This window comes from Natator depressus, chromosome 5 (genome assembly GCF_965152275.1).
Source record: "Natator depressus isolate rNatDep1 chromosome 5, rNatDep2.hap1, whole genome shotgun sequence".
Classification (NCBI taxonomy): domain Eukaryota; kingdom Metazoa; phylum Chordata; order Testudines; family Cheloniidae; genus Natator; species Natator depressus.
Genome location: NC_134238.1, coordinates 109,564,038 through 109,583,083, shown reverse-complemented (window position 1 = coordinate 109,583,083; position 19,046 = coordinate 109,564,038). Strand labels below are relative to the sequence as shown.

Genomic DNA, 19,046 nt, shown 5'->3' with positions numbered 1-19,046 from the left:
GGTAAATGTGAGTTTCTGATGGTTTTAAAAACCACTCATAATCCCATATTTATTACTGTATTCCTACTGTGAATAAATACCGCACATACAGTATGCTGTAGTTCAATCTGGCTGAAGCATATCTCTTATTATGGCTCTAACTTTGTGTGCATCACGAACTTGCTGGGATCAGATTCCTGCAATCCTGGTGCAATCAAAATTCCTACTGGTTTTACTAGGAATGCAGGTACTCAATTTAAGAGAAAGTATTTAGCATTTTTATCTCCCTTTTTAGGTTCTTGTTGAAATGTTTTGTTTTAATTTTGCAGCATTAGCTGTAACTGCATATTTTCCTTTAGTTACACTGCTAATTTTTCCATAGAAGCATTACAAGCACGAATAGGAACAAAATATCTGTGTGGTGTAGAATGCAAAAAATGCATAGATTTAGAAAAAAAGGCATAGGGACATTCATTCAGGAAATCCTGTGTTCTGACTTTTAATTTATGGATGTAGCCCAATCTGCTGTTCAAATGTGCCTGCCTCATGATGCAGGGATACTACCTGGTCACTGGGGAACAAGGTGTTAACCAAGATCAACTTTGCATAGGCACTATGGGGAAGAACTATAAACCAGATGCTCGGAAGACTAAGGGGAAGAACCCCTGTAGGGGTGACAGGATTGGGTTAAGCCCTAAGGCTGTAGAGTTTTCTGATTTATTTTCTGCTTATGGTAATTAATTTCACTTGCTACTGTTGCATTAGCCCTTGAGGAAAAAAGCCCTTGCTGGATGCTTCTGTATTTTTCTCTGCTAAGTCATTTCACTATCTTACAGGGCTAATCCTGCAGCCTTTCCACACAGAGCTCCCACTGAAATCAAGAAGGAGTTTGCATGTGAAAGGACTGTAGGATCTGTAAAGAATGTGATTGAACATCATTAGTTTTAAAGTGATGCTGGTCATTGGTCCAACCTGTAGTTTCCCAAAACTATTGTGTTGTGTCCACTTGAGAGGAAGGATGGTCCAGTGGTTAGGGCATTAGCTTGGGAGACCTGGGCTCAAGTCCCTGCTGTGCCACTGACTTCCTCTCTGACCTTGGATAAGTCACTTAACTTCTCCGTGACTTAGTTCTCTACCTGTAAAACAGGGATAATAGTGCTGCCCGACCTCACAGGGATGTTGTGAGGATAAATAAATACTGTGAGATGCTCAGATAGCATGGTAATGAGGGCCATACAAGTACCATAGACAGACAGACTTTCCACACAGTATTATTTCAAATGCCCTAAAATAAATGGCATCATGGTTATAAGTTTGCTTGAATTCAGTCTAAATCGTCAACGTACACCATCCTCCTGTACTCAGTTTCTCCAGCTCTTATCTAGAGCCTGATACAACTTCCACTAAAGCCCATTAATTTCATCAGGATTTGAATAAGGCCCTTCTTTCCTAATGAAAGAACCAAATACGATTCAAGGTAGAGTATTATTTTAATGCAGGCCCTGAATCCTGATCTGACCATAGCGTGTTTTCAACAAATGATGTTTTAAGACTTACGATGGTTCTTCAGACACCATTGCTCCTTCTTCCAGCTCTTGTGCCTGCTTGTACCATGGCAGTTTAGCTTCCACAGGAAGTTTCTCTAGAGAACATACACAGGCACATGAAAACAAAAACCATATAGCTATGCACACTGCTTTGTTTCTGTAAGTGACTATATCTGCATTTCTGTAATGTTCTTGTGTGTATGGATGTACATGTGCATACTGAGCAGCACAGAAGGGGGCAAGGGAGAGAAGAGACACTCCACTATGGTACAGAATATACAGTCTATAAAGAAATATAGAGTTTCTATGAAGAAAGAGAGTTTGTTTTTATAATGCTAGAATGGCAAATTAAATGCCATTTTAGAGGAAAGCCAAGTGGTCTACACAGGTGGGCACTTTAGCAAAGTATTTTTCAAAAACTCTTCTAACATCCAGGGGGAGAATCAGATTTTCATCTACACTGCAGAGCTACAATATTCATGATGGCTGTTTTGGCTTTGAGTTCTGTATTTGCACAATACCTGCACTGCCAATAATTGTACTTCCCCCACGGAGACAAATAATTGGAAATTGCAGTGCATCGAATTCATCTGCTCAAGTAACAAAGGGGGAAGTTCACTTTTGTGCAGGGGGCCAGTCCAGGCCTAGGCATGAATTAACCTCACATAAGCCCTCAAAATCAGGCTTATTAGGAGCCTAAGTAATACATAAGCCCTTGTGAAGAACACACCCCAAAAGACTTTCCACGGAGTGTGTGTGTGTGTGGGGGGGAGGGGTGAAGCAATCTCCATATTAACATTGTTGCTGACTCTAACCTTGCATAGCCCTGTGTGTATCCTTAAATTTTACAGCCTCATAAAGTACATTAAATTCACTTTTGATAGATTATGACATTGAAGAAAATCCACATCTGACGAGTGATACTGCAAGAAACAGAGAATCCAGAGTGAAATAGTTCAGTGATGTTCTCTGACTCTAAGCTTATCAGTTCATCAGCTATGTGGATTTAAAAAAATGGGTTGGATATTTTTTCTGTCATTTTTGATAGAAAACAGTACAGATGCTTTTTATTCTCCAAGATCTGCACTAAATATAATAAGTTGCTTTTGGGGAAAAAAAAAAGTCCACACTATGAGCCAAATTCTACTTTCACAGCAGTGTGAATTCGGAGTATCTGCATTGAAGTCAATGGAGCTGTTCTGGTTTTAGAGAGCAAATTTGGCACAATTTCTCTGAAATCAGCTCTGCATTTCTTCTGAGTAATTTGGGTCAGGATTAGGAAAAAACAGATGAAAACACAAAGAGTGGCATTCAGCCCTATACAGAGAACCAGTGCAGGGTCTATGTACCATCTGAGTTCCATTTAAGCCTTTTGGGTTTAAGTGGCAGATACACCTCAAGCTGGCCGGCTGCAGAGAATTAATTTCACCCCAAATACATGAGAATTTTCAGGAACTTGGTGCATACATTGGAATTTTTGCATAAACATGCAAACTACTGGAACTGTCAGTAGCAACATTAGCAATGTACAGGGATCATAACTTGCCATTTGATTTCACAGCTACTGCAGCTTCAGCTGAGCAATACAAAGATTTTTGGGAGTAAACCAGTGGCTGGGGAGAAAGGGTGCCGTAACAGTTATTATGCCTTCACTTCCAGAAATAGCAGGCCAGGATTCTACTCTGATATATTTATTAGTGACATTTAAGGATGAATATGTGCCCACACAGCTCTTAGTTTACTGCATTTGTTATCCAAAATATGTAAGAGATATTTTTATTTATATACTATATAGCTTATTTTTATGAGGTTTGGAAAGCCGTATCTTACTCTTTTGCTTTCCTTTTTGAATGCAAAATCTTGTAAAAAGCAGTTTGTGCTCTTCTACACAGCTGACTGCAAAGTGACTTTTATTTTAACCTTTCCTTGTTTTGGGGGTTGAGGGGGGAACAGTGTTATATGTTGGTGGGGAGAAGTAGGTAAAATCAGTTCCAATAAACTGAACTGTAAAAAAAAACCACTTCTGTATTAGAGATGTTCACTTTTATTAAATAACTTGTTACAAATAATGAAACAAAACCAATTTCTAAAGTAATTTAGTGAAGAAACCAAGACTTTGGAGATAAAACAAAAGCCCCCTGCTTTTACAATAGATTCATGTTTTTAGCCTAATACAAACTCTTAAACTCTATGCCTTGTGTTGTGCAGGAGGACAACTATATGAACACAAAACCAACAAGGAGTCCGGTGGTACCTTAAAGACTAACAGATTTATTTGGGCATAAGCTTTCATAGGTAAAAAAACCCCACTTTACAGATGCATAGCATGCAGAGCCACTGAAGAAGTGGGTTTTTTACCCACGAAAGCTTATGCCCAAATAAATCTGTTAGTCTTTAAGGTGCCACCAGACTCCTTGTTGTTTTTGTGGATACAGACTAACACGGCTACCCCTCTGATATATGAACATCCTTCCTAGCATTAAAAAACACAAATCACTATTTAACTTAGGGATATCTTACATTTTCCCTAGGATTGTCCAGTACATTATGACACACCTAAGAGCTTTAATGAACTAAGAGTGGGATAAGTTACAGCAACTGCATAGCCTTCATTTTTATTTAGCAGACGTATATTAAGATAAAGACTTGCTCTATATTTTTTTCTTATAGTCTTGACCAGCCATAGTCACTGATTTTCTGCCCTGTGGTAATCCATTTTCAGAATGCAATGGCAGGCTTTGTTGAAGCGTTGACTAGCAGATGCATACTTTGCCATAGGTATTGACTCGTTCAACTGTAATTTATAACTTTACATTTATTAAGCAAATCACCTCTTTTTGGATAGATTTCTAGCAAGTTTCAGCCCTGCAAGTGCATGAGGCAGGAAACTGTACCACCCGGCACTTGAAAGGGCAACTGTGAAAGAGGAGGCATTTGACCTGAAAAGGACAGCAGAGTGTATTTTTAAAATCACACCAAGCCCTCCCCACGCCCAAAACAAAACTCTGCCAAACCAAAATGCTACACTGCATGCACAATTCTCCCCTCTGGGGAGATAAGAGAAAGAATGAACTACATGTCACAGATGTTGGTCACATCACTTAATGTGCTCCTGGAAGGCACTCAGATATTATGTTGATGAGGGTGGCATAAGAACCTACAAAGAACAGGACAGAACAGAATACTGGATCAGAAGAATAGCTTTGCCATGTGGATGGGGTTCCATAGGAGCCCCACCAGCAGAGGTTTCAAGGGTTGGCATTTTGGCATTGGTGCTCTCACTTATCATTGGCCATTGAGTATGGAAATAAAAATTCCAACTTTCTTCTTTCCATTTGTGGTCACTAAAAAGTTATAGGCCACTTTTATTCGATTTCAACCATTCAAGTGCCCTTAATGTGTATTATCCGTAGTGATTTACAAAATTATATTAGTTTTATTTCTGAGTGGATCATGTTGGGTCTGGAGCCTCCAACTCAGAGAAATGAAAGTCATATTTATCATATTTTAGCCAGGAAACTTTCCATTAAAAATAAACTGACCTACACACATCACACACATGAGAAAGTTATATCCATGTGGTTATATCCATATATATCCATCTATATATAATTATAGAACCATGTGATAATTTATCAAGGACCTTTGCTGCACCTGCCCCCTGCCCATTACTCCATTTACCCCAGGATTTACTCCTACATTCCAACCCCATGAGCAGCTTCAAATAGTTGCCTTATAGAAATCAATATGCCTCAGCAACATTTCCTCCTCCCCTAAACCAAAGTGGGGAATTCCTCCCAATATCACTTGCTGTCTGAGGCTCAAGACAGGGACTATTCAATTCTGCAGCAGCAAGGGGCTCTCTACACATAAAACTGTTGTGATTTTCAAGTCTGTACAATCTTGTAGCCTGGCTAGTAATAGGAGCTTCTCTATGGGACATACAGCGCTTGCTTCTAGCTTAGTTAAAGCTGCTGATTTGTCTGAATGCTGTTTAAACCTATGGGTAAGTTTAAACCAGTCACTTTAAACATGTTTGTTTCCCTTTAATAAAGCACTGTGGGCCAACTTTAGCCCTGATGTAGTCAGTGAAGTTGCACCCACTTACATCAGGGTTGAATTTGGATTTTTTTCTAGGTTGGTGGATCACCAACTGACAGTAACAAGATCTGTTTTGTTTTGAAAGATCTACAGGTTGCCAGCATTTCAAACACCACCACTTACATCCAAACTGGTACAGCAACGGCAGAGTCTCTTGATAGAAAGTCATGAATTACCGCATTCAGACAGACTTGGGAACTTGCAGCCAACAAGCATAAACAACTCCTTAATGTGGCAGAGCTGTAAAGATTCATCTGCCTTTTTACCTTTGGGTTTGTAGCAAGGAGTGGGTACAATGCATTCTTCTTTTATATGAGGCTTTGTTTTAGGGCTGCAGCCTCCTGTATGCATCCCTCTGTGATCAATGCAGAGCACCACACGGTATCTCAGCCCCTGGCCACACGTTACAGTGCACTGAAAGAAGAAAAGAAAAAGTACAAAGTAGCTTTTTTTTTTTTTTAAACCACCCTGTGGAAAAATGGAGTATACAGCAATAATGTAACAGCATCAGAGGGAAAAACTTGGATCAGAAACAGCCCATACTGGCCCATAGATTACTTGTTTGATACTGGTTAGGGACAAAGTTGACAAATAATCGCTGTTTTTTTCCTTTCTGTTCTGCACAATTGTTTGGTTTAGAGATTCAGTGGCTGGATTTCTCTCTCAGTGTCACTCTACTAACTCTCTCAGCATTGGTCACTTGGCCTCTGGCCATCAGTCCCATACTGGATGTATTCACTAACACCTTGTCAGTTTCAGCTGTGGCCACGTCTGCTCTGCTTGGACAAGGCACTGGAACTTATGGGTTAACGAGTGTAACAACTAAATATTTTGGAACATGGCACTGTATAGAGTGGGAAACGATTTGGGCTTTAAACTCCATGCATTTTCTCAAGTTGAATTCTTTTATATGGCATGTCATTTCCCCCAGGATAGTGGGTTTCTGAAGCTGCAGGCTCCAACCAAACAGGAGAGAAGCAGAGAGTAATAATAATGCTTTGCACGTATCTACACTCTTTAATCTGAAAATCACCAAGCACTTTACAGATAATAATCTACCACACCTCACACTTTGGTAAGGTAGGTAAGTTTTTAAAGTCAGTTTTATCGGTGAGGAAACTCAGGCATAAAGAGGATAAGTGACTTGACGAAGCTCAGACCTGTTGGAATAGGACCCAGACCTCTTTTTCCTCCAGCCTTGTGACTTCAGCACAGGTCTTAAAGAAAAAGAGGTGAGTCAGGGTTAGGCAAGCAGGTGGCGACTATGGTACTAAGCAGTGATTATAGAGCAAAGACTTTCATGACTATGCTTGCATGGCTGCTTATATTTCAGACTGCAGAGCAGCAGTCCAGGATATTTGACTTGTGGACAAAGAGTACAAGATAAATGTGTATTAGAACGTGTCCATTAACAGCTTGTGTCTCTCTGCCTGTGCATATATGTTTCTACTTCATCATTTATATCTGATCATTATTTAACATGACTGATCCGATTTGCTCTTCCATCATTCTCCTCAGCTAATGTTATAAATCCTGAGTATTCACTCTGCAGTGGGATAAATGCCATTGCTTGAAGCAGGAAGATCGGAAAATTCCACAAGGTAAATAAGCTTAGTGACCATTCTTATTCTACTAAATTCTCACACACATTAACAAAACAGAAGATTTGTTCCAAATGCCTGGCTTAAATACAAACAACAACAACAACAAAATCCAACAAAGAACTGTGTACCGGAGACCACTCCTGGGCCAGCCATTTTGGGCAGTCAAATATGTTGCAGGGCTGGACAATGGGCATCTTTGGCGTGTACATGCACTTCCACTCCTCCACAGGGCTGATGTGCCCCTGAATGTCTTCCTCTACACAAGAGACTGTGCGGCTCTGAATGCCCCCTCCACACGAGGAGGAGCACGCTGTCCATGGAGTACTCTCCCATCTGCAAAAAAAAAAAAAAAAAAAAGGCATCAACGAAGGGGTAAAAACACCCCAAATGCTTGACCTTTCCTTGTGGTCTTTTTTTGATAAGATTATTATTATGAGCAAGACTTGTTCATTTATATGTATGGCCCCAACAACCACACACTCTTATATCTGGCTCCTTTAAAAGTTTTCTTGCCATTAGTATTTAATTTACAAGATGTTCCCTTCTCCCCCACCCACCCAGTAGTCCAGGTTATTGCCACAGAGAATTTAATTTATGTTAATTAGGGAGACTATTATATCTTGGCACTATGTGCCACATATTGGGAGACCCAAGTTCCAAAATGCTGAAAGCTCAGGGCTTGTCTACACTTAAAACGTTACAGCAGCATAGCTGCACTGCTGTAATGTACATACTACCTACACTGAGGGGGGGATTCTCCCCTCAGCGTAGGTCATCCACCTCCCTGAGAGGCGTTAGCCAGGGCAGAGAAGAATTTTTCTGTTGACCTAGTGCTGTCTAAATGGGGCCTTAGGTCAGCTTAACGCCTCTGCTCAGGGGTGTGGATTCTTTTACACCCCGACTGATGTAATTGAACCCACTTAATTTTCTAGTATAGACCAGACCTCAGTGTGCTATGAAGTTGATGTCCTTCTTTGCATTGCAAGGGGAAGGAGCAATGCCACCCTTAGCTGCTACAGCCATCATATGCACAGTGGGTGAGGGGAAAACAGAGATGGAAGCAATTTTCTCATGAGAATAAAATGACTGTGTGATGACGTGTGCGCGAACGGGGGATAAAGCTATAGCTAGCGTTACACTGATATGGTTAGTGACTATTAGAGAAAGACAGGTTAGTTTGGGAAACACTGTTGCTTTTGTCTGACTGCTATTGAGGTAACGAGAAGAACTTTTTAATTTGACATATAACAAGTGACATTTTGTTGAGAAAAAACAGTGAAATGTGTGTGCTCTGGCTTATGAGAATGTCTATATATATACATATACACATAGATTTCAGAAAATATATATACTGTATATATGCATAAACAATGTGTGTGTGTGTATATATAGAATACACACACACACACACACACACACACACACACAGAGTGACATTGCTTCTCTTGAAGCAGCTGTATTAGCCATTGTCACACATAGGATCAAAGACTAGATGGGCCCTGGGTCTGATCCAGACTGGTGATTCCTGTATATCTGCCCACACAGTGAATATATATTAGAGCTAGTCAACAGTTTTCAGTGAAACATTTTTCCTGGAGAAAATGCCTTTTCAATTAAAATGAAAGTTTTTGCAAAAAACGAAACAAAACAAAGTCTGCTTTTTGACAAACAAAAACAAAAATTTCATTTTTAGGAAAAACTAAAATCTCCCCCCTCTCCAGTCTTTATTCCAGGAGATAAAAAAATAAGCAATAAAAAAGCAAGAGTGGTGCTCCCCAATCAAAACAAAATCAACATTTTAATTAAAAACAAATGAAAAAATTCACAGAAAAATTCAGACAGGATGAAAAATTTTCAGTTCTTTTCAAATGTTTCACCAACTACACTTACCTTTTTCTGACTAGCTCTAATGTATGTATATCTGCACACACACTAGATAATGGCTGATTGTATTGTATAAAGGTTTTATTGACAACAGTGTGAAATGGCCACATTGTTTACCAGTGGCAAAGCCATCCATGCGTTATGTAGTTTATCTCAAAGGAGTACCAATAAAACTTTTACTCCACACCTTCTATTCTGCAACTGCTGCAGAAGTTAAAGAAAAGGTATTTTTAGAACTTAGTTTTAGAATATTTTGCTAGGAAGTCTTTCCAGTAATGCTCCCCTTGTAGAGCCAGAGTTCCATAGTTATGTTGAGCCCACCTATGCAGGCCTAAAATTGGAATTAATAAACAGTTAAAAAGCCTCTAATAATTACCTACAATAATTTTTCCATACATAAAAGTGTGATGATTAGAGTCTGATATCTTGGGACTTTCCATGGGAATCCAAGTCTGCCCTTTTACGGCAACTTTCCAGCTGCTTTGTGTTACCTCAGCACTACAAAGCAGCACAAACAGCTGGCCAAGAATTTGGCCCTCAGGTACTATTCCAATATAAAATTGTTGAAAGAGTTTCTGGGATCATGGCTCTCAAAGCAGAGGTCACAGTCACCAGAGACTTAGGGAGGATGTACCAACTACCAGGAATTTGGGAAGAAAGTGGTGCCCAATGAGGACTCTGGTACCACAAGAGTGTATTACATGCAATGGACCACGTCATCCTCTCTCCATGATAAAAAGCATGGCAGAGGGAAGTTCCTGCAAGGATTCCCTTCCAGACCTCATCTCAACCTGCTCCCAACCTTTCAGATCCAGTGGAGCCTTGCTACCTACTCCACTTGGTGGTAACCAGCCACGCAGTGATTAGGCTACACAGAAAAGACAATATAGCCTGGGGCTGTAAGCTCTATAGGTCCAGAGGGAAGACAATTTGCATCCCCCTGATCCTGGTCCTGCCTCAAGTCTTCCTAAATCCTCCCTCTGGTCCCTTTAACCTCAGCCCATTCCTTCCCCAAATGGATTCTAGACCTGTCACATCTGGAGTGGGAATGGTGATGCCAAGGAGGGGTCTGACCATGATCCATGCACAGAGGGTTCCAATCCATATGTGGATTTGGGGTGAGCGCAATGATACCACCCAAGTGTAGAATGGTGGTGGGGTTGAAGTAGTGGCTCTAAAGGGATTGTTACAGGTTGAGACCAAAGCCCGGAAAAGCTGAGAAGCACTGCCTCAGGCCTTTGATCATTTCCTATGGACTGATATTTTCTTTCTTTTTGAGTTGCTGAAAGGCAAATACTTCAGGGCATGTCAATCCTTTATTCTGGATTTTCTTTAACTGTTAGAAAACCTCTGTCTAGCTGCCAGGTTCAGGATGCTTTTTGCTCAAATACAGTCCTTCCACTGTTGAGTGATGCTGGTTCATCCTGTGATCTATAAAATTCTGTCTCTTTCTCTCTTTCTGTCAATGTTCAAGAATTTTGTTCATAATGAAGACAAAATACTTTTTTACCACAAGACACTCAGATCTTATTAATGACTATCGTTTACAACCATTTTTAAATCTTTTGTAAATTTTTGAGATTGGTGGGTTTTTGTTTTATAGGAAAGAGAAAAGAGGTTTCCAGAAATGAGGGACAGGAAATGGATATATATTATATAAGAGCATAAAATATAGTGAGATAAATGACCAATATATTAACTCTGTGTACATATATGTAAACATGCAGCCGTGGGAAAAAAATCCCTCACCCACCCAAAATATGTATCTAACGTTAGTAGGAGGTGAGCAAGACAGGCATTTGGCATATAAATGTAAACTATACAAATCATACATCAATGGTGACAATGTAAGCGGCAGCCACAAATGCAGGCAAGAGCTGCTGTCCTCCATGTCCTCCTAATTTCAACTGGGAGGTCTGTTGTGTGGTCCTATACCATATTTCAAATCTGAATGCACTGCCTTTGTTCACACACTACAGCAAAGCTCTGTGGTACCTGTGCTAGGACTCACTGTGGTTGGGGAGGGATCACTTTCTCAGCGAGGTGAGATTAACACAGTGGCTAGTAGGTGCCTTTAGTGCTAGAAGGCCCAATGACACAATAAACTAACAGAAGGAAACAAGGCAGAAAATAATACTATTTCAAGCTATTGCCTCAAGACAGTGCAGATTCTGGTTATTGATGGGGTTGCTTCAACTGGGAGAGCACCTTTGTTAGCGCTTTTACTCTTACTCTATTACTAATACAATCACCAATGATTGTATAACAGACCTATATTTCCTGTTTTTATATTCCAGGTTTCTAATGACACACAGAAACATGGCTAATTACATGAGATTTTCAAGCACCCCCTCATGCTTTAAAGACATTCTTAACCATAAAGTAATTAATAGGATATGTCAGAACTCTCTTGCATTGGCCATATTTTAATGGAGAGTTAATTCATCGCAAGCTGAGGTGTAAATTTATGATGCTCTAGCTTGCTGCACACTAACTGCTGTGTGGAACTTGCTACGGCACACTAAAAATTCCATAGTGCGCTTACTTTTAGTAGATGGTAGCAGGGTCCACCCAGCCAATAAGTGCGTGGTAAGCTATAGCGCTGTAGATTTACATCCCAGCTTGGTCCTGCAAATACATGTGAGTACATTTACCCATGGAAGGCAAGTTGGGTGCAAACATACGTAAAAAAAGTTACTCATGTGGAAATGTTTGCAGGATTGGGCCTTTGAACACTATTCATTTTAAAAAATAGAACCCCTCACAATTAATAAGCTTGTGACTTGTTTAAAAGAGAATTTAATATACAAAATGGAACTACAGAATCTGGAGTTCCACTTTCATAGCAATATAATACACTATGGCACATGCTAGATACTTTTGAGGGGGAAAAGTTGAACAGTTAGTTAGCCACAAAGCCAGTGGTTTAGGTACCATTCATGGAAGGGCGGTGGGGGGAGGGGGGTGGAGACGACAAAGAGAGACAGATATCTAGTAGACAGTTAGACTGAATTACTGCTTCAACTTACTTTGATGTAATTTTAGCTCTGCTTCAATAGTCTTTATAGCAACAAGTTTAGCGCTTGAGCAACTCATGATTATTCCATAGGAGAGTTCAGAACAAGGGGCAGGCAGCATCAATTGTCTTAGTTCTACAGAAAAGCAGCAATGCAGGAGAAAAGCAGTAAACTTATTTGCTAATCCTAGCGTCTGGTTGATTGTTTTACATACCGAGGAAGGGGATGGTAGAGGTCATAGGGCATGATCTGCTTGTATCCATCACTGTTAGGAACAATAATGCCAACCCTCTGAGTAGAAGGTACACACAATAAAACAAACACTAAATGATTACATTATACAATTGTTTTTACACGGTATTAAAAAACTGTCAAAATATTCTACCCACATTGCTAATGTTTTGAAAACAAAACATAAGAAACCTTTCCAGAGCAATCCTCGCAGTTCGCAAGTCGTTCTACAAGTTAACCATTTAGCATACCAATTAACCCTTTGCTTCTTATTAAGCTACCCACCATGTTACCAAAAAGTTGGTTCCACTGTTACAAATGACACCAATAAACACAAATACTCTCTTCACTTACAAAGTAATTACATGCCATGAGGGATCATTTTTATTAGTACTCTGAAAACTTATACATTTAGAGCTTGATTCAAAGTCTGTAGAAGTCAATGAAGAGACTCCCATTGACTTCAGTGGGCTTTGGATCAGGCCCTTACTTAACATTTACATGGTTGTTTCTGCCCTTCAGATGAAAGAGTCCACTAGATTTACAGCAACTTGTGATGTGTAACTAAGGGCATTTTCCATGCAGGGTCCTTGACACTGGGACTCACATCTCTCCAACCCAAAGAAACCCAATTATGTTCCTCTTCAGCCCTCATTTATTTACTTGGGCCTTTTTGGAAGAAGTGTTTTGTGGAGTGAGGAAGACAGCTGTTGTGGTTTTTTTTGTTGTTGTTTAGCGACCGTTCTTTGGGGAGTTTATGGTGTTCTTGTCTGATATATTATTATTTGTGTGTCTATAGATTGTGATAGGCACTTATGTAAATCAAAATATGTAAAACTGAGGATATCATGCAATATATGAAAATTTATGAAGTTGATTATTAAAAGGTGGACAGCACCTAGGAAATGGCCACTTGGGACGGGAGCAGGAAGGTCTAACTAGAGGGGTCCTATTTGGTTAGCCCAGGATTTTAAGTTTTGCTGGGGGGGATGGGATTCGAAGAGCTTCTTACCTGGAGTGACTCCCTCCCTGATCCTTGGTCAGTGTTCCCAATGTCACCCATATACCCGTTATCATTTTGTCAGGCTGGGAACCTGGCAGAGGCTTGAAGTAGGAGCTCATGGAAGAGCTGAAGTAAGTCACATTGGAATGAAGGAGCTGGATGTGGAGGCCAAGACAGGGATGATTTTAGAGAGGCTTCGATAGCTGAGAGAGGTTGGGTGAAAGGGGATGAGGGCATCTGTTAGGGGAACAGGTAAGAATAAAGAATTGAGAACAAGTATTCTTCATCCTCAGTGCAATGTACTGAAGACAAGTTCTCCAAGAGTTAAAAAGGGTCTTGGCATGTTCAGGCTAAAAGGTTCTGTTCTCCTTTTGATGGGCAGAGTGTTTATGTGGATAATTCCTCCACAATGGGAGAATAGATCCTACTGTACTTCCACAGTGAGGAGTCACAGCTAGGTCAGTGTGATGGTATTTTCCAGCTAATGCATTAGAAGAAGCTGAAGCCACTAAAGTGTGTGTGATGAGAACTGGACTGCTCTCTGTCAGGTTAACAACTCTCTGAAATGACAGCAGCTGTGTGTACGCACACTGAGTGGAGTCTGTGCCTCCCCATCGACTTAAAATCTGAGAGAGTTACAAGATTTGGGTAGGGTTGGAAATGGGAAGAATGGATCAGTTAAAGTTTGTTCAGTAAGCAAATCATTCCAGTTTTGTTCTGTCTGACAAGAGAGAGTGGTACTGATTTGGGAAGCTCTTGGAAGTATTTTAAATATAATGGACATTTTGTCATGCTCTTGCAAAGTACACCCTCCTTCCCCACCACTCTACTAGTGCTGCTCCACTCAAAAGTTGTTAGCTCACTCCAGCTCCTCAACCTGCTGAGAAACATTCAGGAAAAGATTAATACCAAGTCCAGAACTGAAGCAATTATACTGCCAATGAGGCTACACTGTTTGAGAGCCAAACGGGTTTCAAATCCTAATTTGTAACTCTTTGCCGTAAACAATTAAAACTTTTTAATAAGTTTTTCTTCTAATAAAACTTGGTTTGAACAGTTAGTCAGGAGACTGAGTCTTGAGGTTACACACTGCCATCCCAGGGTTGTTGTGAGGATTAATTAGTTAATGTTTGTAAAGCACTACAGAAGGGCCAGGCAACACTATTTTTCGGGATGTACAGAGTATTTGACATTGTAAAGCATTTTGGGGCCACAGTTTGTATTTTCATTCACATGTAATTTGTATCATATTGTTTATTAAATTGCTGTGTATTTGGGAAATATTGTCAAGGGACCATAATACCATCTCATAAATTCTGCAGCATAACTGCCAGAGAGAAGCTGAAAAATTTATTGAACTAAACCCCAAGATGTGATGGGTTTATCACAGAACGTATTTATCCTATTCCTTTGACAACTTTTACTACAATGACTTGTTTTGCCATTGTTATATGCTGACTAAATTCCCCCCACCCCTCCCCCCCAAAAAACTACCTAAGGGTACGTCCACCCTGCAATTTATGGTGTGACAGCAGTATGCATACACATACACATACACCCCAGCTAGCTTTGATTTAGCTAGTGTAAACACAATAGCAGTGAAGATGAGGCACCATGAGCTGTAGAAACCTACCAGCTGGATGTGTACTTGAGTGGCTAGCTTGTACAGCAACTTTGCTGCGAATGATCAAAGCTAGCTCAGGTATATCTAAAGGTGCTGTAGTCACATCTCTGACTGCAGTGTAGACATATCCTAAAACTGGTTCTCATACAGAAGTAGGCATACTCCTGGGGGTACACAGAGGTCATGACCGGGGGGGGGGGGCTTGCAGGATGGGTTTATGTGGGGGTCGCAAGTGCAGGGCCAGCGTTAATGGGTGGCAAGTAGGGCAATTGCCCCGGGGCTCAGATACCCTAAGTTACATGCTTCAACCCCAGGTGGTGAGCTCAGGCTTCAGACTCCTGAAAGGGGTACAGTAGTCAGGAAAGGTTGAGAACCACTGTCCCAAAAGACAGAAAACAATACAAGACGATTACTGTAAAATAACTGCATCCTAGCTAGCCAGTTTACACAACATACCTGTTGCTACCAATCAAAACAAACAAAAGCGATTCACAAAAAATACATTTACTTAAAGATCTTCTCTACAGTTCTGAATTGTCTGGTTTCTGACTCAGCAAAGGGTATTTCTGGGTTTTTAAAACTCTTATTCATCAGTTGTAGCATCATTGAAATTAATGATGGAAGAGATCTACAGCCAAATCATGGACCCTGGCTCTGTTCACTTTGTGCTACTCTGACCATGCCAAGGGGAGGCAAAGCTGGTCTAGGAGGGCAGTTGGATATTCCTCTGATGTAATGGAATCCCTAGGTAGTGTGAAGCTGGCATAACTAGCTCTGTTCCACCTGCTCCCAATTTTGGGCATAAGGAGCAAGTGAGAGTGGGTGGAAACAGAGTAAAACATGCACCAGAGGCAGAGAAGTCTCCAGGGAACTGCTTCAGCCAGTATAATTTAAAGCAGACCCCAAACTGCACTAAGATATACTGAGGTCCAAATGGAAAAGTGTCTTGACCCACCATTCCTCACCCCCCAGTTCCTGCACAAAGCACAGCTCAACTAGACTCAGGGGACTGGACCCAAAACTTTTAGGTGACATTTAATAATACTTTGGACCTCTTATATATAGGGGGAGAGAGAGAAAGCTTGTTTTATAAGGCTGCTGTGGGAGTAACAAATGGGACTTTTCATGCACCACATGGCACAATCCTACTCTGGAAGGGGCATAGGCATGGACTAGATTTTAGAAGACTGTCCTCTCTCTAACATGTAGAATTATGTTTTCTCCCAGTTGACAAGTTGCTTCGTTCACATTGCAGTTTTGCTTTATTCTACATGGAACCTAGAAGTTTGCTTTTTGAGTGTATCTGCCCTGCTGCCTTGGGAATGAAACGTGCCAAGGCTGGGTGCACTACAAAGGCTGGCTATCTACCTAGAATGTTCCTTTTTCACTGTTAAAGCCACAGAGTTGGTTCTAGAAGCTGCTGCTTTTCAACTGTATGGAAAAGCACCCTTCACTTCCATGTGATGAATCTACCTTCTAGCCACTTGGGGCCCTATTCAGGCCTATGTCAGTGCCGGTGCCGACACAGGGATACAGAGCAGGCAGTTTGCCTCTCCCCCTGTTCATGGTGAGCAGGGGCTTGAACAGCCCCTGGGTGCTGGTTAAACCAGACCTCAGGGACACAGAATATCTGGGACACAAGCCTGTCCTGGCCATACCCCCTCTTGCCTCTGATCTGTTGCCCCTGGCATCAAGGGCTCATGTGGAAGTGGCTTGGAATATGCCCGTGGGGGGAAATTTATACCTCTGGAGACAGTCGAGCATTGCTGATGCGAAGGGCCAGAGGCTAATGATGACTAAGCCCTGGTCTTTTTGCTTACTATTGGTTTAAATCAGAGATATTCCATCTTTTAGGGGCTGGAGCCCCCCTTTGCGGTGGATCTGCACCTGGGCCACACATGTGCCTAGAGCAATTGCTGCATCCCACCTCTTCCCCATTCCCTCCCTTTTCTCATTTTTAATGATTTTGCTGTCGGTTTGTGACTCTTATTCTTCCCTTTCCGTGCCCCTCTGTGACGCCACCACTTCTTAAACCTCTCTCTCTCTCCAAGTTCTCTCCCCAGATTCCTCTCCCCACCAGTTTCCCTTCACTGTTACTCCTAGATCCCTCCCACTATGAAAAATGTGGCCAGGGACAATTCTTCTAATAATCAAGAACTCTGAAGTCTGCTAGGTCCCCAGCCAATAGACAGTTCTTTTGGCTTGGGGGTGAATTACAAGGGTGTTTTCTTCTTAGGAAGTGAGTGAAGCATGGATAGAAAAATCATTGAAAACTCACCAGCATGCATATCAACCCCCCAGCTGTCCCAAATTTCTGGCTGATGTTTAGTGTAATTCCCTGAAAAAAGTGTTAGCCCCTTTCTCCTCCTATAGTTCCCTGGTCTCCCCTCCATCCCTTGTGGCTTAACTCATCTCCCCAAATGGCTTCCTTCCATAGCTCAGCCCATCTGCCCTGGAGACTCTGACACAGAGAGTGCAGGCTCCTCTCCTGGCTGTTAGTGGCCTCTTCCCCCACTTCATTACATGCGTCTGGCACCCAGAACTGCCACCTGTTGAGCTGAGCACAGTTCTAGAGGTAGCTGCAGAGGGTTGGAGCTGGGAGCATCAACCAGCAGGAAATAGAGAAGGGGACTGCAAAACAGCTGTCTTCCTCACAATCTCAGGATAGATTGTGAGGAAAACTTCTCTGTGATGGGCTCCAATTGGGTTTGTTCTCACCTAATCTGGCAAGAATGCTGGTAGCTTCCCCAGCACTGCTTACTGGAAGGATCTATGAAGAAGGCAAGGGCAGGATCTCTCGGTGCCTCTTGACTATCTGTGAGCTCCAAAGGGAGCAAAGAAGGAAAACCTGGCATGAGCAGCTGCTTGAAGAGAAGTCAGTTTGGCGGCTAAAAAGGAACCACTGGACCATCTCTTCTCCCTGGTTTCAGCCTTCTAGCTAGAGAGCATTGGAGGGCACGTATGCACAGAGGGCAGGAATCCTGCAGATCCCTCATCCCCACTTCTCTCCCCCAATCTCTGCAAGCCTTTCTGCCCCCACCCCCAAATCGCATTGGGCTAATTGGAGACAGAAGCAGCCCCCTTAGACACTACAGCTTCTTTTTGTTTGTTTTTTACCCCGTGCTGCAGGCTACATGGCACCAGCAGTCATGCAGCTGGAACTGCTATGTTTCCTACCCCAGGGTTTTGCACCGAGGGAGTTTAGATTGTAAACTTTTCAGGGACTTTGTCTTTTAAATGACATTCTGTAGGTCATCAAGCATATTGCGAGCAATTGAAAAGAAAAGAGCCAATGGTAGTTCAACTTGGGAGTGGAGTGTCACTCCTGTGGAACTCCTTGCCAGAGGATGTTGAGAAGGCCAAGACTATAACAGGTTAAAAAAAGAACTAGATAAATTCATGGAGGATAGGTCCATCAATGGCTATTAGCCAGGATGGGCAAGGATGGTGTCCCTAACCTCTGTTTGCCACAAGCTGGGAATGTCACACTTCCACTAGTGGTCTGCACCTGAAAAGGCTGTAAAAATGCTGCCATATAAAACTAAAGTTACTATCGAGGCCAATATTCACAGGAGAGTCATGATTTCATTGCACTGTCCCATGAGAAAGTCTCATATTTTAGGTTAGGCATTCTGCCATTAAGTCACAGTGTGATGATGCTGCATCCTCATATTATGAGGATGTGACAGCACGACCATGTGAGACAATTGCATTGTGATTGTTTTGTCCTGAAGAACAGATACAGTACTCACCCTTAAAAAGGAAGCATTTTCCGTATATTACTATCTGAGATCACCACTCTTTCCCTGCAGTCTTAGGAGATATCTGTGTTAACTGTGTGGTAATGGTTGATAATGGCTTTTTCATTCAAACTTCTGTATGTGAGCAGCCTACTTCCAAAGTAGAAGCACTCCCATTTCTGGAATCTGGATCATCACGCTTAATCCCCAACTATATAGCCAAAAGACAAGTGCCTTGCACTTCACCAGTGTCAAAAAGCCACAAGTGTAATATTATATTTATTAAGTTGACAGTGCCTTACATCTGTCCGGTGCA

The 19,046-nt window shown here is 41.6% G+C and overlaps 1 protein-coding gene across 2 annotated transcripts in view; it reads right to left on the bottom strand.

Moving 5' to 3' along the window:
• ADAMTSL1 (ADAMTS like 1) overlaps positions 1–19,046 on the bottom strand; it is a 272,535-nt gene that overhangs the window by 127,086 nt on the left and 126,403 nt on the right. The window contains exons 10-13 of one of the 2 annotated variants that reach the window (XM_074953445.1): positions 12,347–12,397; positions 7,360–7,564; positions 5,894–6,041; positions 1,537–1,621 (exon numbers count right to left, since the gene is read on the bottom strand). In XM_074953445.1, the coding sequence (XP_074809546.1) occupies positions 1,537–1,621; positions 5,894–6,041; positions 7,360–7,564; positions 12,347–12,397 (489 nt within the window). The remainder of the gene's footprint in view (positions 1–1,536; positions 1,622–5,893; positions 6,042–7,359; positions 7,565–12,346; positions 12,398–19,046) is intronic. The other variant, XM_074953446.1, reaches the window with a different exon arrangement.